Raw genomic sequence first — 23153 nt, 5'->3', positions numbered from 1 at the left:
CCAGCCAGGAGGACCAGGGGCCAGATTGGGTGAGGCCGTCTTCTCCTTGATCTTTCTTTTTTCCATCGTTTCCCCCTTTCAGCACTTAGTGTAGATCTGGTGTGCATAAAGAACCAGGTAGAGGGGTACCAGAAATGCTCAAGCCCTGCCCCCTAGTTTTGGCAAGGATGTACCAATGTGACAAACATTTTAGGTCACAGAGAGGTTGTCTATCCTCCCCCCCGCCCCAACTCTAGGTGACAGAACGGGACTCTTCAGGCTGACCCGGGGCCCCCTGTATTTCTAAAATGTAACCGGGGACATGGAGAATTGGAGGACCTCACGATTCAGATAACTAAGGAGAAAGGGTGAAAACACCAGAGAGCTATTTCTCAGACTCGGTTGGTCTGTCGGTTCTGACTTGTGAGATGCACATGACCTGGGGAGAGATATGAAAAACAGAATTTTAGCAAGGGGGATTTATGAAAGAGGGAGGAAACTCTGGGTGCCCCAGAGTTTATTTTATTTTATGTTTTAAATTTATTTTGAGAAAGAGAAAGCGAGCAGGGGCGGGGCAGAGAGAGGGAGAGAGAATCCCAAGCCGACTCTTGGGAGTCAGTGCAGAGCCTGACTCATCGCTTGATCTCAGGAACTGTGAGATCATGACCTGAGCCGAAATCAAGAGTCTGACATAGTCGTATGCTTAACCCACTGAGCCACCCAGCTGCCCCAGCAGGATTATCAATAATTTTAAGCCACTCTCAACTGCAGATTTATCTCTGTAATCACATCATTCTCCCTCAGGTACTACTTATTCCTTGTTTTTGAAGAATTTTTTTCTCTCTGGAGATTTCCAAGTTCACAACCCCAGGGCAAGATGGCTGAATCCTTTTTCTCGGACTTTGGCTTACTGTGGTACCTAGAGGAGCTCAGAAAGGAAGAGTTCTGGAAATTTAAGGAACTCCTCAAGCAAGAACCTCTGCAACTTGAGCTCAAGCCAATCCCATGGACCGAGTTAAAGAAGGCTTCAAGAGAAGATGTAGCAAAGCTGTTGGGCAAACACTACCCAGGAAAGCAGGCATGGGAGCTGACACTGAACCTGTTTCTACAGATTGAGCGGCGTGACCTCTGGACAAAGGCTCAGGAAGAGATCAGAAGTAAGTGTAGGAGGATGAAGGGGGCAGGGGCCCGTGGAAGAAGCTTGGTTCACTAGAACCTTGTGAGAATGAAGGGGATAGTATTAAATTAGTGGCTACTCTCCATCAGTTGAGAACGCATTGTGGGTCAAGGGAGCCTTGGAGGTCATGGAATTGTAAGGCAACTCTGGCCATGCATGGGCCAGTGATGGCCTGTGGGCGGGTAGTGTCCTGTTCATCTAAGGGGTGTCTCCCCATTTTCCTGTCGGGAGCTGAGCCCGTGCTCTTACAAGGGATGCTCTGGGTCAGGTGTTCATCACCAGGTGTGCTGAGATAGAGTTGCATTATGGTAGTTGACTGTCCTTTTGACTAGACCTGCTCCAGGGACGAGGCAGAATCCTAACATTAGGAAATAATCAGAGAGAGCTTATGTCCCCGGCACTACAGAAAGTGCAACTGATGCCTAATATCTTTTTATTCCCACCACTATCCTGAGGTTTACAAATGGGAAAACCGTGGTCCCAACAGCATTTCCTCATGTTAGATGACTTTTTCAGCAGGGACAGGTCTGACTTGACATCAGTTATTTTTTTTTTAATTCTTTTTTATTTTTATTTGTTAACACTTATTCATTTTTGAGAGGCAGGGAGAGACTTGAGAGACAGGGCGCGAGCAGGGGAGGGGCAGACAGAGAGGGAGACACAGAATCCGAAGCAGGCTCCAGGCTCCGAGCTGTCAGCACAGAGCCTGATGTGGGGCTTGAACTCACGAACCTCGAGATCATGACCTGAGCCAAAGTTGGACGCTTAACCGACTGAGCCACCCATGTGCCCCCAAATCAGTTATTATTTTTTTTTAATATAATTTGTCAAGTTGGTTTCCATACAACACTCAGTGCTCATCCCAACAGGTGCCCTCCTCAATGCCCTTCACCCACTTTCCCCTCTTCCCCACCAGCCCCCCCCATCCACCCTCAGTTTGTTCTCTGTCTTTAAGAGTCTCTTATGGTTTGCCTCCCTCCCTCTCTGTAACTTTTCCCCCCCTTTTCCTCCCCCATGGTCTTCTGTTAAGTTTCTCAGGATCCACATATGAGTGAAAACATGTGATATCTTTCTCTGACTTATTTCACTTAGCATAATACCCTTCAGTTCCATCCATGTTGCTGCAAATGGCATGATTTCATTCTTTCTCATTGCCAAGTAGTATTCCATTGTATATATAAATCACATCTTTTTTTTTTTTTTTTTTTTTTTTTTTTTTTTTTTAATTTTTTTTTTTTTTTAACGTTTATTTATTTTTGAGACAGAGAGAGACAGAGCATGAACGAGGGGAGGGTCAGAGAGAGAGGGAGACACAGAATCTGAAACAGGCTCCAGGCTCTGAGTGGTCAGCACAGAGCCTGACGCGGGGCTTGAACTCACAGACCGCGAGATCATGACCTGAGCCGAAGTCGGAGGCTCAACCGACTGAGCCACCCAGGCGCCCCAAATCACATCTTTATCCATTCATTAGTTGATGGACATTTAGGCTCTTTCCATAATTTATCTATAAAGAACTCACCAAACTCCACACCTGAAAAGCAAATAATCCAGTGAAGAAATGGGCAGAAGACATGAATAGACACTTTTCCAAATCAGTTATTTTTTGACTCATTGATGGCTCATTTACACCCTCTGCTGGAAGGATACGCTTTAAAAAAAAAAAAAAAGAGAGAGACAAAATGTCAGACATTTTTTAAAAAAAGTATTTCTTTTTTTAAAAAAGTTTATTTATTTATTTTGAGAGAGACTGAGACAGCACGTGCGGAGAAGGGGCAGAGGGAGAGAGAGAATCCCAAGCAGATTTCGCACCATCAGTGCAGGGCCCCTCGTGGGACTTGAACTCACAAACCATGAAATCATGACCTGAACCAAAACCAAGAATCAGTCGCTTAACTGAGCCACCCAGGTGCCTCCAGACAAGTCATTTTTTTTTTTTCATTTTTAAAAAATTTATTTTTTTAAAATTTACATCCAAGTTAGTTAATATATAGTGCAATAATGACTTCAGGAGCAGAACCCATTGATTCGTTACCTACATATAATACCCAGTGCTCATCACATCAAGTGCCCTCCTTTTTTTTTTTATTTTTAAATTTTTTAAAAATGTTTTCATTTGTTTTTGAAGGAGAGAGACAGAGCATGAGTGGGGGAGGAGCAGAGAGAGAGGGAAACACAGAATTTGAAGCAGGCTCCAGGCTCTGAGCCGTTAGCACAGAGCCCGATGCGGGGCTCGAACCCACAAACTGTGAGATCATGACCTGAGCTGAAGCCAGATGCTCAACCGACTGAGCCACCCAGGCGCCCCTCAAGTGCTCTCCTTAATGCCCATCACTCAATTAGTCCATCTCCCCACTCACCCCTCCTCCAGCAACCCTCAGGTTTTTGTATTTAAGAGTCTCTTATGGTTTGTCCTCCTCCCTGTTTTTATATTACTTTTGCTTCCCTTCCCTTATGTTCATCTGTTGTATTTCTTTTTTTTTTTTTAATTTTTTAACATTTATTTATTTTTGAGACAGAGACAGAGCATGAACGGGGGAGGGTCACAGAGAGAGGGAGACACAGAATCTGAAACAGGCTCCAGGCTCTGAGCGGTCAGCACAGAGCTTGACGCGGGGCTCGAACCCACGGACTGTGAGATCATGACCTGAGCTGAAGTCGGACGCTTAACCGACCAAGCCCCATCTGTTGTATTTCTTAAATCCCACATATGAGTGAAATCATATGATATGTATCTTTCTCTGAGTGACTAATTTTCCTTGGCATAATCCACTGTACTTCCATCCATGTTTTTGCAAATGGCAAGATTTCATTCTTTTTGATTGCTGAATAATACTCCATTGTGTGTGTGTGTGTGTGTGTGTGTGTGTGTGTGTATGTACATTTTCTTTATCCATTCATCCATTGATGGACATTTGGGCTCTTTCCATACTTTGGCTATTGCCGGAAAAGTCATTTTTTTTAAATTTACCTTTGATACAGTAACTCAAAGTTGCAGGATGCTTTGCCCAATTTTACATGTTAATCTCTCATTGATTTTTATCTACTTGTGGGAGTAGACTTCCTATTCTGGTAAGTAAGCCAAGATTCAGATGGATTATAGTAGTCCTAAAGTCTCACGATGCACAGTAGTTGAACCAAGGCATGTCTCCTGGGTTGCGGACCCATCATGCAGTGGCTGCACTGTCAATTGCCACGGCAATTCCTAGGCAGCAAGCTGCTGTTGGGCCAGCGTGCCACATGTCCATAAATGTGGTCCATGAGGACAGAATGAGCCCAGATGGATTTAGAAGATTCATTGCTCCCTGAATAACAGGAAATGAGATTTATGTTCACATTAGGTTTTGTCCTTTGAGTCTCCCTGGGGGTGCGGAGGGAGGGTTTGGAGGTGGGCTCAGATAGATCTGAGACATAGTTGAGGAGCCTGGAGAGTCAGACATCCCCACCTTACCTAACACCCCTTGACAGCCCTGCCCTCTGCCCTCCAGGGACTGACACTAGCTTTATTACCCTGGCAAGTTTCCAGGGAGCGAGAGACATGTCTAAATTTCTCCAGAGGGGAAAGAAACATCCGTTTTTATTGTGAAAACATTTTTAATTATTATTTTTTAAAGTTTGTTTATTTTGAGAGAGAGAGAGAGAGAGCGCAAGCAGAGGGGGAGCAGAGAGAGGAGTGGGTGGAGAGAGAGAATCCCAAGCAGATTCCGCAATGTCAGTGCAGAGCCTGATATGGGGCTTGAACTCACTAACTGTGAGATCATGATCTGAGCCGAAATCAAGAGTCAGATCCCTTCTTTTTTCTTTTCGTGCAAAAAGGTGATTTTATTAAAGCACGGGGACAGGACTCATGGGCAGGAAGAGCTGCACTATAAGTGTGGGGGGCACTGTTGATGGAGTCCAGGGAGATAAAGTCTAGGGGGAGTTTCCAAAGAGACTTTCACATGCTACAGATTTACTGGAGGCCTAGCTGTTGTCAAGCTAAGGTTGTTTTTCTCTCTAGCAAGGCATTAACATTGAGACAGTAGGGAGTTCCTGGACTTTAGGCTATGATGGGATTGCCTTTTTCTGGTAAACTGGTGGAGACTGTTATCAGTTTCACCATTTGTTTTTTGTCCTTTCTTGTTTTTGGGTAGCTGGGAGTGTCCAAGGAATATCACATATGTCCCACCTGGGGGAGGGCGGTGCTATCTTGTGTTTTGCCCTCAGCCTTCTTTACACTGTCTCGTCATATCCCTGCCGGACAATTTTGACCTTTAAATCTTTAAGGTTGTTGAAGGTAGAAGCTCTCATCTTCCATAGCTTCTTCCTTCTGAGTAGGGGCATAGAAAGAGTCGGATCCTTAACCGACTGAGCTACCCACATGCCCTGAAACACCTGATTTTAGAAACAAATCTTCCTTTGCCCCAGCGAGAGGAGGGCCATCGCTACATTCCAAGAATGTTATCTAGTCCTATATCCTTGGACAAAACCATCAGTGCCCTTTACTTGGAAAACATGCAGAAGAACCTCCCCTACTGTGGTGTAGATTTCTCCAATGCAGGCTATGGTCCTTGACCACATTTGTCATTTTATTTAACCTCCTGTAATGTGTTGCCTTGAACATGGAAGGTACATCGTAAGGGTGGGTTGGAAGAATGATGATTCAGGGGTGTGTTTCTGAAATTAACCTGCAGTCAGCATGTCAGAACAGAAATAGCTTAGACCTTATGGTTTCAAATCAGACAGATGTGCGACAGGCACCTGACCCTAATAGTTATTCACTAGCGCAAATTAATCAAGAGACACATTCTCCCTCTCTGATTTTTTTGGGTAAAGTGGGAGTAGAACAAATCTCGATTGGTTGTTGACATGAAAGACATAGTAACCATAGTAACATTCTCAGCCCTGGTTCCTGGCAGACACTCAGTAAATGATAGTGGTTATGGGATTCTTCACTGGGGAGGTTTTGAATGTGACTCTGAAGCATTCACACAATATATTGCCTTGTAGCTCTGAGATAGGCTTCTGGTTTGGGCTAGGTGCTTACATGGACGTGATTTGAGATAGCTTATGGTCCTAATAAAAACTAAGTTAATTAGCCTGGCCATCCATGGACATACCGTAGTCTTCATACAGGTGCTCAAGTAAATCTCTAGGGATCATTCTGGGTGTCAAAGAATGAATGCACTTTTTAAAAAAATTGTTTAACTATCTGGTATTCTACCCCTGTCTACTCAGATAAACCAAACCCATACAGAAATCACATGAGAGAAAAATTCCGTCTCATATGGGAGAAAGAAACCTGCCTTCCAGTTCCCAGTGATTTCTATAAAGAAACCACAAAGAATGAGTATGAAACCCTGAAGGCTGCATATCCTGCCAGCCAGGCTGGAGAGCCCACACCCACGGTGGTCTTGCAAGGTCCAGAAGGGATTGGCAAAACCACCCTTCTGAGGAAAGCCGTACTGGAATGGGCAGAGGGCAACCTTTGGAAGGACAGATTCACATTTATCTTCTTCCTCAATGGCTGTGAAATGAATGCCATTGCAGAGACCAGCTTAGTGGAGCTCATCTCCAGGGACTGGCCTCAGTCTTCAGAGCCGGTCGAGGACATTTTTTCCCAGCCAGAGAGAATCCTGTTCATCATGGACGGCTTTGAGGAACTCAAGTTTGATTTGGAGATTACGACTCAGCTGTGCGATGACCAGAAGCAGCGGAAGCCAATGCAGATTATCGTGAGGAGTTTGCTGCAGAGAAAAATGCTTCCAAAGTCTTCTCTGCTTGTCGCATTGGGAACAGTGGGCATGAGAAGATATTATTTCCTGTTGCAGCATCCAAAATACATAGTCCTCCCAGGATTCTCTCATCATGAAAGGAAGCTGTATTTCTACCATTTCTTCCGCGAGAGGAGCAAAGCCATGAAAGCCTTCAGTTTTGTGAGGGACAACGTCCCGCTCTGTATGTTCTGCCATAATCCTCTTGTATGCTGGCTGGTCTGTACTTGTATGAAATGGCAGCTGGAGAAAGGAAAAGACCTTGAGGTTGCGTCCGAAAGCACCACTTCTTTGTATGCATCCTTTTTAATTAATGTATTCAAGTCAAGAAATGAAAACTGTCCCCCCAAGCAGAGCAGAGCCCGACTGAAAGGCCTGTGTACCTTGGCTGCAGAGGGAATATGGACACGCACATTTGTGTTTTGCCATGGGGACCTCAGGAGGAGTGGGGTATCTGAGTCCGATACCTTGATGTGGGTGGGCATGAGACTCCTTCTCAGGAACGGCGACTGTTTTACCTTCATGCATTTGTGCATCCAAGAGTTTTGTGCTGCCATGTTCTATCTGCTCAAACAACCCGAGGACAATCCTGACCCGGCCATTGGAAGTGTGACCCAGCTTGTAACAGCAGGTGTGAGTCAGGTCCAGAGCCACTTGTCCCAGATGATAACATTCTTGTTTGGAGTTTCAACTGGAAAAATAACCAACATGCTGGAGACGTCCTTTGGTTTTCTCCTGTCCAAAGAGATAAGGCAGGAAATAACCCAATGCCTTAAAAGTTTAAGTCAGTGTGACACCAATCAGGTTGTGGTGAATTTCCAGGAATTGTTCAGCGGTTTGTTTGAGACCCATGAGAAAGAATTTGTAAGACAGGTGATGGATTTCTTCGAGGAAGTTGATATTTACATTGGTAACATTGAAGAATTGGTAATATCAGCATTCTGTATGAAACATTGCCAAAATTTGCAGAAACTTCACCTGTCTATAGAAAATGTCTTTTCAGATGACTCGGGATCCATCACAAAGTGAGTCCCTCTATTAATCACCCCTATCCCCACCCTACACACACCATACTTGTATCTTGTTTTAGTTCCCAATGGGTCCTCCATGGATGTTTACATGTAAAAAACATGGCTTTTGCAATCAGAGACTTTTCACGGTTGCATTTTTGGTTTTTAGTTTTTAAATTGAGGTATAATTGACATATAACATTATATTAGTGTCAGGTGAACAACTTCATGATTCAGTATTTTTTTAAAAGTTTATTTATTTACTGAGAGAGAGAGAGAGAGAGAGAGTTGGGGGTGGGAGGGCAGAGAAAGAGAGAGGGGGAGAGAGAATCCCAAGCAGGCTCGCACTGTCAGCACAGAGACCAACACAGGGCTCAAACGCATGAACTGCAACATCGTGACCAGAGCCTGAATCAAGAGTCAGATGCTTAACCAACTGAGCCACCCAGGCACCCCATAATTCAGTATTTTTTAAAAAACATTTTAAATGTTTATTTATTTTTGAGAGAGAGAGAGAGAGAACACAAGCAGGGGAGGGGCAGAGAAAGAGGGTGACAGATATCCAAAACAGGCTCTGCACTGACAGCAGAGAGTCTGACACAGGGCTCGGACTACAAACCACAAGATCATGACCTGAGCTGAAGTCAGACGCTTAACCCACTGAGCCATCAGGCGCCCCTCAGTAATTTTTTATGTTGCAAAATGATCACCTCAATATGTCTAGTTAACAGCTGTCACCACACATAGTTACAAAAATTTTTCTTGTGATGAGAACTTTTTAATTTTTAAATTTCTTATTTTTTAAACAATAAATAAAAAAAATATTTATCTATTTTTGAGAGAGAGAGAACAAGAGTGAGAGCAGGGGTGGGACAGAGAGAGAGGGAGACACAGAATCCGAAGAAGGCTCCAGGCTCCAAGCTGTCAGCACAGAGCCTGATGTGGGGCTTGAACCCGTGAACTCTGAGATCATAACCTGAGCTGAAGTTGGATGCTTAACTGACTGAGCCACCTAGGCACAACTTATTCTTATTTTTATTTTTTAAAGTTTATTTATTTTTGAGAGAGAGAGAGAGGAGAGAGAGAGAATCCCAAGCAGGTTCTGCACTGTCAGCACAAAGCCTGATGCAGGGCTTGGACTCCCCAACCTCGAGATCATGATCTGAGCTGAAACTAAGAGACGCTTAACCTACTGTGCCACCCAGGTGCCCAGGTGCACTTTTTAAAAGTGAACTCTACACCTCACATGGGGCTCAAACTCACAACCCCAAGGTCAAGAGTTGCACGCTCTTTGGAATGAGCCAGCCAGGCGCCCCATGATGAGAACTTTTAAGATCTGCTCTCTTAGCAACTTCCAAAAATGTAATACAGTATTATTAAGTGTAGTCACACCCATGCTGTACATTACATCTCCATGACTTTATTTTGTACCTATATGTTCATATTTTTGGATGTAGTTTCCTGTTTCACTGATGGATCACCAAATCTCAACCTTCATTCATACAACAGTCAGGTATTTTTGCCTAAAGCTGGAAGAAAAGGAGGCTGAATAAGACTGAATAGCTTGTCTAGGGTCACTTAGCTAATAAGTGGTTCAAATGGGGTTTGATTCCCATTGCTCTGGCCTCAGGGTCCTTTCCTTAGCCACTTGACCTGTTAGCTCAGCCAACCTGGCCTTCCCTCTCCTTGTTCAGGCCCGGGTGTCTTTTGGGGAGCTTTGGGGGCTCTGGGGATGGTGTTCTGCCTGTTTTGAGAATGTGCTGAGTTGCACTGCGCCACTGGAGAGTCACGGTCTTTGTTCTCCCACAGTGACGAGGAGAAGCTCTCCTTCTGGAAGGACCTTTGTTCTGTGTTCACGGCCAACAAGAACTTTCAGATGTTAGATCTGGACAATTGTATGTTTGATGAGCCCTCCCTGGAAATTCTCTGGAAAGCCCTGGCTCATCCTGTTTGTAAACTCCAAAAGTTCGGGTAGGTTGGATGTTGACCTGTAAACAACTGAGTTTCATCCTTTCTACTGTGGATTTTTTGGGAAATACCAATGCACAGAGCTGCAATCCAATGGCTCAAGAAAAATTTGGGGAGCACTTTCCTTGATACCAATATTTTATTGACAAGAAGCAACTGTGAGCAAACTGGGGGACTTTAGGATTGAACATGGTCAACAGGGTAGGTCCCCAGCCACTATAGGTCAGTTTCCATGCACAAATGGGGAAGTGCTTTGTTTTCTGGGGTGGGTGGCCACCATTGGTTCCCCCTTCTTTTTTTAATGTTTATTTACTTTTGAGAGAGAGAGAGAGAGAGAGAGAGAGAGAGAGAGAGACCGTGAGTGAGTGGAGGGCACAGAGAGAGAGAGGGAGACACAGAATTAATTACAAGTAGGCTCCAGGCTCTGAGCTGTCAGCACAGAGCCCGATGTGGGGCTTGAACTCATGGACAGCGAGATCATGACCTGAGCTGAAGTCAGGCACTTAACCGACTGAGCCACCCAAGTGCCCCAAAACCTTAGTTTTTAAACAAATGGATCCTTTCCTTGGGAAACATGGTTCTTCTTGGAGAGTTAACTCAAATACGTGCATCCCCGTTGTATGTCAAGCTCCGGCCTGGACCTGTGGGTGCAAAGATGCACAAGCATCGTGTCCCCATCCTGACGGTGCTTAGAATTTAATATGGGATGAGTTTGGTTCACTCCCTTCCAGTATGGACGGTGGTGTGTGGGCATGCAGGGACTAGCAAGAAAGGAGAGAACCGAGCAGCTGAGCCTCTGTGTTTGTCTGCTGTCTGAAAACCCCAGGTAGAGAGAATTTACAGGTGGCAGTAACGGGATATCTACAAACAGTGTTGTGAGCCTAAGCATGGTAGACAGGTGGGAGGAATTGTGTAAGACGTATCTTCCTTTGTGCTTGGACTCTGCTGCATGAGTTTCCACATTTTTTCTAGGTATAATTTTGCATCTTATGTTGGAAATGGCCCAGACTTCTTTGAGGCCATTCTTCACAACCCTTATCTGAAATGCCTGAACCTGCACGGCACTAGACTCTCCCTTGTGAACGTCAGGCAGCTGTGTGAGACGCTGAAGCACCCCGTGTGCATCGTGGAACAGCTGATGTGAGTCTCGGCTTGTCCGCATTCAGTGACGTTTCTTGTCCAGCATGGAATTTTCCGTGGAATGTGCCCATTTCTTTCCTGCATCAGTCTTTTGTCTCTTACATGGTAAATTTTCCATCTCAGCCTCTCCAGACCTCAGAAGAGTGATCTTCAGACCTCTCAGAAGGCTTGTTACAGCTTTCCCTCCTTTGGTAGTCACTTGGATTACTTCTCGTGGACACCTTACCTTCCTCTTCTTGGTTCTGTCCTCAATCACCTGTGCCAAAACCAAAACTCCATTTTTTTCCCCTGAAGATATTCATAGACACTTAAAATGAGAAATCATATCAATGACCACAATTGTACTTATGTCAATCTGGTTGGTGACAACATGAAAGCCAGAGGGAAAGCGATTTGCCTCAGATCATTTCTTCCTCTTGAAAATTATCTGGGATGCCCCTACCTACCATAGTTGGGTGGTTTCTAGACAGGATCAATCCATTTTATAGCAGAAAGAAAAAGGGGGGTGTAATTGAGAACCAACTCATTAAACCCACCTGGAGAATATGCTCTTCTCTCCCCTGCTTCAGAGTCTCTTCTTTGCTGGAAATTTGCAAATGTAATCGACAGAGTCACATACACTTGGTTAACTGTAACTTGGTTGAGATCCATCAGGAGAGAGAGGTGCATTCCATACATGAGTTGTCTGAACACACAGGCTTTCTGTAGATCCTTTTCCTCATTTGAACTCTTTCCATATCATGACTTTTTTTTTCTACTCTAGCTCTCTCTAGTGATGGGGAACTTAGAAAATTCCTGAGTATTTTGCTCCATTTCATGTTAGGCCATTTGCACAGGGTTTTAATATTCCACATTAGCATAAGAATTGGGGAACAGATCTAGGAAACCAGGGGTCATTTGTAGACATTTACTGAGGGAAACTTTGCCTCTTTGGGGCAGACCAATTGCAATCTTGACTTCAGTTTGAGGTCCCCCAAATCAGGTTCCCCCCAGACCATTAGTTCTCAACAGAGGGCAGTTTTTTCTCTTAGAAAATGTCAGCATCTGGACATTTTCAATGGTCATCATTGCCTTGGGAGGATGCTACAGGCATGTAGTGGGTGGAGGTCAGGGGTTCTACTCTTAGCATCCAATAACATCCAGGACAGGTCCCACAACAAAGAATTTTCCAGTTCAAAATGTCAATAGTGCTGAGATTGAGAAAGCTGCTCTAGCCTATGATATGTCCTATTTTTTAAAAAATATTTTTTATTTTTAAGTCATCTCTACACCCACCAGGGGGCTTGAATTCACAACCCTGAGATCAACAATTGCATTCTCCACCAATTGAGCCAACCAGGTGCCCCCACAAGATGTTTTTTTCAGCTGCATTAAGGCTCAGACCAGGGCTTCTCAACCTTAGAACTATTGACAGACAATCAGATTTATTGAGTTCCAGATCATTCTTTGCTGTGGGAGGAGGGGCTGTCCACAACAATGTAGGATGTTGAACAGCATCCCTGGCCTCCGTCTACTCGATGCTAGCAGCACCCCTCTCCCTAGTTGTGACAACCAACAATTTCTCCAGACACTGACAAATGTCCCCCTGGGGTAAAAAATCATCCCCCTGTTGAGAACCACTGGCTCTGATTTTTTTTTTTTTAATTTACATCCAAATTAGTTAGCATGTAGTGCAACAATGATTTCAGGAGTAGATTCCTTAATGCCCCTTATCCATTTAGCCCATCCTCCCTCCCACAACCCCTCAGTAACCTTCTGTTCTCCATATTTGAGAGTCTCTTCTGTTTTGTCCTCCTCCCTCTTTCGGTATTATTTTTGCTTCCCTTCCCTTATGTTCATCTGTTCTATGTCTTAAAGTCCTCATATGAGTGAATTCATATGATGTTTGTCTTTCTCTGACTGACTAATTTCGCTTAGCATAATACCCTCTAGTTCCGTCCATGTAGTTGCAAATGGCAAGATTTCACTCTTTTTGATTGCTGAGTAATACTCCATTGTATATATATACCACATCTTCTTTATCCATTCATCCATTGATGGACATTTGGACTCTTTCCATACTTTGGCTATTGTTGATGGTGTTGATATAAACATTGGGGTGCGTGTGTCCCTCCGAAACAACATTCCTGTATCCCTTGGGTAAATACCTAGTAGTGCAATTGCTGGGTTGTAGGGTAGTTCTATTTTTAATTTTTTGAGGAAGCTCCATTCTGTTTTTCAGAGTGGCTGCACCAGTTTGCATTCCCTTGCATTCTCTTGCAAAAGAGATCCTCTTTCTCTGCATCCTCACCAACATCTGTTGTTGTCTGAGTTGTTAATGTTAGGCATTCTGACAGGTGTGAGGTGGTATCTCAATGCGATTTTGATTTGTATTTCCCTGATGATAAGTGATGTTGAGCAGTTTTTCATGTGTTGGTTGGCCATCTCGATGTCTTCTTTGGAGAAGTGTCTGTTCATGTCTTTTGTCCATTTCTTCACTGGATTATTTGTTTTTTGGGTGTTGAGTTTGATAAATTCTTTATAGATTTTGGATACTAACCCTTTATCTGATATGTCATTTGCAAATATCTTCTCCCATTCCATTGGTTGCCTTTTAGTTTTGCTGATTGTTTCCAGATTTTTTCCTAACTTCAGTGGAAAGCAATAGGGATAAATAAATAGAGTCATGTAATTACATTTGTGCTTTTATTTTTATTTTATTTAAAAAATTTTTAAATACTTCTTTATTTTTGAGAGAGAGACACACAGAATTTGATTGGGGAGGGGCAGAGAGAGAGGGAGACACAGAATCTGAAGCAGCCTGCTCTGAGCTGTCAGCACAGGGCCCCATGTGGGGCTTGAACTCATGAACAGTGAGATCATGATCTCAGTCAAAGTCGGATGCTTAACCTACTGAGCCAACCAGGGGTCCTGCCACATTTGTGCTTTTCAAGTCTGGAATGTAGATGGTGGATTTGCTGGTGTAAGACTGGAAGCTGGGATATGGTCCGTGGCCGCTCAGAGCCTGTGGTCACATCCTGCAACATGTGTCTCACATGCAGGTTGGGGAGGTGTGACATCACAGCAAAAGCTTGCGACGATATTGCCTCGGTCCTGGTCTGCAACAAGAAGCTGAAGCTTCTGTCCCTGGTGGAAAACCCTCTGAGGAATGAAGGCATGCTGATGCTGTGTGACGCCCTGAAGCACCCAGACTGTGCCCTGGAGACACTGCTGTGAGTCCATCTGGGGAAAGTGGGCTCTGGGGAGACTGTGGACATGTACATGCGGACCCATCAATAGCGGAGGCAATCAACTGCTCACTGAGGGAGACTGCAGAACGCAGAGTCTATAGTCAGACCTGCCTCTCCATGCCTCAGTTGCCCTGTCAGTAAAATGGAGCTGGTACAACACCTCCTCCATAGCGGCACCATGAGGTTGAATTCGAGAGTTGGAGACCCACCCTTAGGTACCTCGTGTCTACTTGAGAGCCCAGTAAATCCTGGTTATTGTGAACAAGGACCATGCCTTAGATACAATTGGTGCTGGGGAGAGGGAGCATGTAAACATCTAAGACAAGCCATTCATTTGGTCCGTTTTAGGAGCAAGGTTTGCACGTTCTAGGTTATTACTGGGGCCCTCCAGAGCGGCCATTTCTCTCATGCTGCAAATATGCACAGTGGAGTGCTTCCTCTGTGGTGGGCGGTTGGCCAGGGCAGCGGTAGAGTGGGACCCCTGTTTGCCCAGTGAGGCCACATGGGAAACTTAGTGTTAAATCAGGTGGAATGTCGTGGTGGTTCCACGTGGGGGCAGGTGCAAGAACGCCAAATCCGTGGCTGTGCATGAGCAACCCAGAAACAGCTGTGTTGTGTGCACACACATGCATGTATGTGTGCACATAGGCCTGTGCATCACACACTCACACACACACACACACACACACACACACACACACACAGTGGCATCTAAGACAGGAAAGGGAAAGAATACTACCACTGAGATGACATTCTAGACTGTATAGGAAAATCAACAGTGAAATATGTTCCAGGAACATTAAACACTAAAACCAAACCATGAAAGAAAGAAAGAACCCCCCCCCCAACTTTGATCTATAAAGATTAGAAGGAAAAACCATTGGGGGTACGAAAGAAATGACATATGGGAAGGTGGAAACATTTGGCTATGTAATAAGTGGCTGATGTTATACAATGAGTAGAATTAACATGTACTTGATGACCAGCAATTAAAATGGGCTGTATTTTTCTTTCTTAAAAAAAATTTTTTTAATGTTTATTTATTTTCGAGAGAGAGTGACAGACAGAGACAGAGTGTGAGTGGGGGAGGGGCAGAGAGAGAGGGAGACACAGAATCCGAAGCAGGCTCCAGGCCCTGAGCTATCGGCACAGAGCCCAATGCAGGGCTCGAACTCACAAACTGTGAGGTCATGACCTGAGCCGAAGCCCGATGCTTAACAGACTGAGCCACCCAGGTGCCTCTCAAATGGGCTGTAGTTTTCTAAAGGGTTCTTCAAGATCCATCACAACGCGTTTTTTTTTGTTTGTTTATTTGTTTGTTTTTACACCATAATCAGTATTCCTTAAAAATAGGTGGAATTTCGGCCATCTGGGTGGCTCATTTGATTGAGCATCTGACTTTTGATCTCAGCTCTGGTCTTGATCTCAGGGTTGTGAGTTCAGGCCCTGTGCTGAGCTCCTCCATGCTGAGCGTGAAGCCTATTTAAAAAAGAAAAAGTGGAAGTTAAGAAACAAAGCAAACAAATGAATGAAAAAAGATAGAAAATGCCAGACTCTTAAAAAAAATATTTGTTTATTTTTGAGAAAGAGAGAGCATGCACACAAGTGAGTAGAGAAGGGGCAGAGAGAGAGGGAGACACAGAATCCAAAGCAGGCTCCAGGCTCTGAGCTGTTGTCACAGAGCCCAACGGAGCGCTTGAACTCACAAACCATGAATTCATGACCTGAGCCAAGGTTGGATGCTTAACTGAGCCACCCAGGTGCCCCCAGATTCTTAAATACCGAGAACAAATTGGTGGTTGCCAGAAGGGAAGTAGGTGGCGGGATGGGTGAAATAATGAATTATGTGATGGGGATGAAGAATACATTTACCGTGATGCTCACTGAGTAATTAATATACAGAATTGTTGAATCATTTTATTGTACATCTGAGGCTATTATAACCCTGTATCTTGATTATACTTCAATAAAAAAAACTTTTTTAATGAAAGACTGCTGAACATGTACAAATGTCACTAGTAATTTTAAAAGTAAAAATGTTCAACAAAATAATGCTCTTTATAACGAATGCTCAAAAATTTAAAATATATTCCACTTGGCCAGGATTCTGCCAAATGGACAGATTTATACAATGATTGGGAGTATTAATTTGTCGAGGTTTTTTGCAAAGTATGTTAGCAAATAAAGTGAAATGAAGAGTCTTAATAGTAAGCCTTAAAAAAGCATTAAAAAAAATTTGAGGCAAGGTAGTAATTCAATATAACTTAAAATGGCAGAAAGTATAAAGAATACAAGTGGAGATATTTAGGAAATATATACAGTAGTGAAGCCACTGGAGATTATCTTATGCAACCATTAACGTATTAATGAATTTTCAAAATGCGTATCAGTGAAGTTTCAAAATTCAAAATACTTATTTCATTGAAAAAAGTATGAAGTACGTGCCATTGGCTGATCTTAAACACGAGAAGATGGGAAGAAAAATCCATCATAGATGAGCAGTGTTTGTTTATCAGAGACTTGTGCTTGCTTCCTGCCAGAGGTCGTGCTCAGGGGTCCCCTGAAGCCCAGGCAAACAACCAGAGTGAGTGAGGGGCTGGGTGGAGGTGCTGGTGAGTTGGACAGGGCCTGCCCCTGCCACATGGGAGTTTCTGTTCCCCGCCGTGTGTCTTTTGCTGCGTGACCACCTGCCACGGAATTTCAGGTAGCTGGCTTGTCTGTGGGAGGTAGAGGTAGGAAATTCCATGTGAAATCTCTTGGTTCTTACATGTTGACCGCTAATTAAAAACAAAACAAAACATGTCAAACATAATATCAACTAAATTCACTACATCCAGGGGTAACATTCACTCGTGAGCTGCTGGTGTCTTACGCTTCCCGCTGCTTTCCAAATTTCCAACAGTGGGTATAACCAGAGAAATCATGTTAAATACGACGTCATCCAGCACATTCCACCACATGATAAGCACAACAAGTCCCTAGAAGGGATGACTTTGGCTAAGGTCACCTAGCCGGTGGTGACCTGACCTGAAGCTGGAATCTGAGATTCTGTTGCCCAGTTTGGGACGCCCTATTCCAGATCCCACATTCTTGCTTCTGTGTTTGTGCAGCTGTCGGGTGTTCTAATTCTCTTACTTTTCTCAAGTGAGTCTGGAGTATGAGGAATAACTTGCATGTGGCTTCATGAAAAGGTTACCAGTTGGAGCCTGAGCGGGTTGACAAGTTGAGTGTGTGTGTGTGTGTGTCTTTGCAGGCTGATGTGCTGTGGCCTCACCTCTGTGGCCTGCGACTACCTCTCCCAAGCCCTTGTGTGCAACACATCCCTGTCCGTGCTCGATCTGGAGTCAAATCTCCTGGAAGATAGTGGAGTGGCATCTCTTTGTGAGGCACTGAAGCATCCAAATTGCAACATCGAGCAGCTGTGGTAGGTCTGGCTATGATTTGCATGAATGTCAGAGTATCCTTTTTGGATATCAGCACCCTGAAAAGGAAACAGGAAGGGGGAACATCACGGGGTCTGCTGAAAAAAGCAAGGCCCTGCCTGATACTTGCAGGGGTGTCCAGTGGTACTCACGTGTGTCTTGACCAAAGAGCTTGACAGGTCTTGGGTAGGACACACTGCTCTGGAGTTGGGTCTCTGGCCTCAGGAAGGCCAGAAATGGAATCCCCTGTGCCTTAGGCTAGCCAGTGAACATGTGAGGATGCCTCACCTCTCCTCCAGTGTGACGTGAGGATAATTATGTTTCCCATGTCAAAGAATTGGGGTGACCAGCGAGAATAGTGCACATAAAGAACTATTACCAATGACTTACCCAAAATAAACAATCGATAAATGATGGCAGGAGGCATAGTATTATTGCTTCTACCGGGCACTGGAAACTCTTCTGGGTAGATAAGATGATGAATTAGTAAACGAAACACTCTAATATCTCTGTTTCCATGGAAGTCAATTTTATGGGGTCTCTCTCTCTCTCTCTCTTTCACACACACACACACACACACACACACACACACATACACGAGTGTGGGCTGCAAGTATATGTGTATATATCATGGTTTCTCAATCTTAGCACTATTACGTTTGACCTGCATCATTCTTTATTGTGGGGACCGGCTGTCTTGTAGGATCTTTTATAGGATGTTTAGCACCATCTCTGGCTTCTACCCACTAGATGCTGTTGTACCCTCTTTCCCAGTATGGCAGACCAACATTGTTTGTGGAAATTGCCCAAAGTCCCCTGGGGCAGGAGGGAGGGACAAAAATCATTCCTGCTTGAGAACCACAGAAACACATACACACATATATCAGACAGATACATACATACACACACACACACATATAACATATGTATGTCTAGGTATGTCCATACATGTGTATGTGTCCATACAGGCTTATGAATATATGCATACATTATATAAGACTTATGAACATATGTATACATATGTTGTGGGTGATAAATACTGTGGAGAGCTTGGAGGTAGGACAGAGACTGGGGACATGATGCTATATAAAATAGTGAGAAAGGTCCTCACCAAAGGTGATGTTAGTGCAGGGAGTTAGGACAGAGACTGGGGACATGATGCTATATAAAATAGTGAGAAAGGTCCTCACCAAAGGTGATGTTAGTGCAGGGAGTTGAAGGCAGTGAGGGAGTAACCCCACTGATACTTGGGCAGGAGCATTCAACCAGCAAGAACAAGTACAGAGGCCCTGGGAGAGCAGAGACAGGCAGCAGAATCACAGCCCAGCATGTTGGGCAGGAAGGTGGAGGAAACATCACCATCGTCATCTCAGAAATACTCGGGGACATCTTCCTTCATATGCATAATTGAAAATAAGCTAAGCTGTGCAAGATGGGACCTCATGATTGTATCTCGTGGTGTGTATTTTCTCCCCAGGTTGTCGGATTGTTACCTTACTCCTCTTTGCTGCAAGCACCTCTCTGCTGTTCTTGTTTGCAATGAAAAACTAAAGACCCTGAAACTAGGGAGCAATGACATACAAGACGCTGGAGTCAAGGAATTATGTGAAGCTCTGAAGCATCCGAACTGTAAAGTAGAGACTCTTGGGTGAGCGTCACAGAGTATCTTTATGAGAAGTCTTGCCCATTTCAAGAATAAGAAAGGCTGGAGGATTAGTGGTACTTAGGGGAAGCAGGTTTAAAACCATGTGTGTCTGGAATGATCTGATTAGCAAAATGCCATACTGTGAAGCCAGGGCTCACGCAACTTTGGCTCTATTGACATTTGGGACTGAGTAGTTCTTTGCTGTGGTGGGGAAGGGGCTGTCCTGTTCACTGTATGATGTTCAGCTGCATCCCTGGCTTCTTTCTACCTGAGAGATGCCAGCAGCACTGTCCAGGTGTGTCAGATGTCTTCACATGTTGCCACATGTCCCCCAGGGGACACAATGGCCCTGGTTGAGAACCAGTGGTCTAGACTCTAAAGTTTCCTGCTCAGAGGTGTGGAACTGGCATCTCACAGTGGTGTGCCTTCTGGCCTGCCAAAGCTGCTGTGTTTCCCTGTTGCAGGCTGGAAATATGTCACCTCACCACTGCCTGTTGTGAAGCCCTGGCCTCGGCCCTCACTGGCTGCAAATCACTGAGGAACCTGAACCTGGACTGGATTAGCTTGGACCATGATGGGGCAGTGGTGCTTTGTGAAGCCATGTGCCATCTGGACTGCACCCTGCAGCGGCTTGGGTGAGTGGACACCATTTCCCTTGTTGGTGAGACACCTCAGAGTGAGTGAGGTTAGTAGGTTTTTCTCACTCTTGGCGTGACTGACATTTGGGTTGGAGGGTCCTTTGCTATGGGGGTATCCTGTGCATTGCAGGATGTTAAGCAGTGTCTCTGGCCTCTTCCTGCCCCTTACGTGCCCATAGCACCTTCCTCTGGTCATGATGATAAAAAGTGGAAACGTTGAGGTTGCTGAGAGCCAAGATTTTAATTGTTCTCACCACAAAAAAAGGAAATTATAATAATGTGACATGATGGATGTTGCTAACGCTAAGTTGGCAATATATAGATGTATCAAACCAATGTTGTACATTTTAAGCTTATCCAATGTTATGTATCCATCGTATCTCAATAAAATAATAATAATTTGAAAATTAATAATTAATGAAAAAAGAATAGCTATGACATCCGTTCCCTGAAGTAAAACACAAATGTCTCCTGACCTTGTCACATGTCCTCTGAGAGGCAAAATTGCCCAGGTAAGAACTGCCACCTTCCTATAAACACCATCTCCTGCCTTGTATTGCCTGTAAAGATGTAACCTCATCGTGGACGTGACAGATGGGTCTATAAAGGGCTGAGCAGTTTTGACCCAGAAGCACTTTCCTAGAAGAGTAGCAGTCAGTGTTATTCTGAACATGATATTTGCATGTACAGTGTATGTATTTGGCATCTGTAGAATGAATATTTGGGTGCTCTCCATATGCCAGGCCCCTGGATGATATGCTGATGAGGAACAGAATGATTCGCAACCCCATTCTGCACATTCCTACCCTTTCTCCACTCATTCACAATGATTTTCCCAGTCACTTCTAGGAAAGAATGGATTGGTAAGCAGCACTGGGATGTAGACAGGCAAACGATGATGCATGAAGTCAAGAAAATGTGCTTTCCATTTTCCCAGGCTGGACAAATCTGCGTTTGATGAGGAGACTCAGATGCTACTGACCACTGTGGAAGAGAAAAATCCCCACCTGACCATTTCCCACCAACTTTGGGTCAACGAAGAGTACAGGGTCAGGGGTGTGCTCTCTTGATGGGGAACACCTCAAGTAAATGTCTCACAAAGGCTTCTCCTCAGTCACAGTGGGTGTTCTCATCCTGACATACCCTGTCCTATAAACTGTAATTCATGGAGGTGGGGGCTGTGATTCCAGACCTGTCCCTTTACAGCGTCCTAGCGATATGACGGTGGAATGTGACTCAGTTTATAAGTGCCAACTGTGCCTAAGTCCCCACCCCATCTTTAAAATTCCCACCCTCCCTTGCAGTATTTAGAGGAATACATTAAATGGATAAACACTTTGGAAAGCATGACTTTATTTTCTTAGTGGGTGTCTTGGGATGGAGGTAGGCGCTTGGATTTGAAGGAACCATAATCCTCTGACAATTTTGACTTAGAAGTGATGGTAGAATGTGTCTATAGATTTTAGGTTTTATTTGCTGTCCCTATATCCAGCATCCACCCAAACTTTCCATTTTTAGTTTGTGCAAATTGAGATTTGATCAGTTTTGTGGTCAAATAATAAAAATACATTTCCAAATCTCGACTTATATTTTATTTTTTCAAATATTTCTTTATTTTTTGGGAGAGTGCAAGCAGGGGAGGGGCAGAGAGAGGGGAACAGAGGATCTGAAGTGGGCTCTGTGCTGACAGGTTGACAACAGCAAGCCTGATGTGGGACTTGAACTCATGAACCGTGAGATCATGACCTGAGTTGAGGTTGGATGCTCAACTGACTGAGCCACTCAGGTACCCCTCTACTTATCCTTTAGAATATGCTACTCCAACAGCTTTTTTAAAAAATTCAGTATTCAGGCACCTGGGTGGCTCAGTTTGTTAATCTTCTGACTCTTGATTTTAGCTCAGGTCATGATCTCACGGTTCATGAGATTGAGCCCTGTGTCAGGCTCTGCACTGACAGTGTGGAACCTGATTGGAATTCTCTCTCTCCCTCTCTCTCTCTGACCCTCTCGCTCCCTCTCAAAGTAAATAATAAGCATAAAAGAAAATTCAGTATTCTTTTTTTCACTTGCATATACAGAGTTTAATCCAATGTTTTCTTTTTCAAATATACATAAATACATTGCTTAATTAAAGATGGCCTGGTTTTCTGTTGCCTCTACCATAAATTATTCATGCCTTATTGACCCTATATAGAACTCAATTTTGGTTGAATATTAAAAATTTATTTATTTTTAATTTTTTCAAATTTATTAAAAAATTTTTTTTACATTTATTTATTTTTGAGAGAGTGAGACAGAGGACAAGCAAGGGAGGGGCAGAGAGAGAAGGAGACACAGAATCTGAAGCAGGCTCCAGGCTCTGAGCAAGTGTTCAGCACAGAGCCCGACACAGGGCCTGAACCCACAAACTGCGAGATCATGACCTGAGCCGAAGTCAGTCACTTAACTGACTGAGCCACCCAGGTGCCACTAAAATTTATTTATTGTTTAATTTACATCCAAGTTAGTTTGCATATGGTGCAACAATGATTTCAGGAGTAGATGCCACTTACCCATTTAGCCCATCCACCCTCCCACAAACTTTTAGCAAACTTTGTTTTTCAGAGCAGTTTTAGGTGCACAGCAAAATCAAGAGGAAGGTACAGAGATTTCCCATACATCCCTTGACTCTATTTATGCCCCCATACATTGACAAATCTCAGTCCTGACTCCCTCCCACTTGTGTTGTATTTGTTGTTGCCATTGTTGAAATTGGCAAGCTTATTCTAAAATTGTTAAAATGCAAAAAAAAATATATATATATAGACTATCCAAACCGATCTTGAAAAGCAACTAATTGACTTGCCATAATTAACGTTCATAGGATTGAGGGCCGTCTTCTCATCTATCTTGTGAATTTTCTCTTTAATGTTTTGCCCTATTTTCTATTTGCTTTATGGCCTTTTCCTTGATTTTAAAGAATCTCATGCTACCCTACCATCTGTCCTACATATTACTTCTCCCTGAATCTTGTGTGTACATCTGGGAATACTTCTTCCCAGGGCAAAGTCTGAAAATAAAGGACAGCCTGGTTGACTGATGAGAGACGAGGGAGCAGTGCCCTCTGGATGATTTGGGAATCAGGTCATGACCTCCTGTGGAGGTACATGGACATTGGGGCTGCCCATGGATTCTGAAGCAGGATAGACTAGCTT

At 44.0% G+C, this 23153-nt stretch overlaps 1 protein-coding gene across 1 annotated transcript; it reads left to right on the top strand.

The window, feature by feature from the left end:
• The first annotated feature begins 856 nt into the window (after nt 1-856).
• On the top strand, nt 857-21394 carry NLRP9 (NLR family pyrin domain containing 9). Its single transcript, XM_042919544.1, has 9 exons — nt 857-1136; nt 6371-7931; nt 9726-9881; nt 10857-11024; nt 14066-14236; nt 17508-17678; nt 19154-19324; nt 19786-19956; nt 20897-21394. Exons 1-9 carry the CDS (start codon nt 857-859, stop codon nt 21027-21029), a joined length of 2982 nt encoding a protein of 993 aa, XP_042775478.1. The 3' UTR covers nt 21030-21394.
• Nucleotides 21395-23153: the final 1759 nt, after the last annotated feature.

The sequence above is a fragment of the Panthera leo genome, chromosome E2, assembly GCF_018350215.1.
Source record: "Panthera leo isolate Ple1 chromosome E2, P.leo_Ple1_pat1.1, whole genome shotgun sequence".
Taxonomy (NCBI): Eukaryota; Metazoa; Chordata; class Mammalia; order Carnivora; family Felidae; genus Panthera; species Panthera leo.
This window is presented reverse-complemented; position numbering and strand designations above follow the sequence as displayed.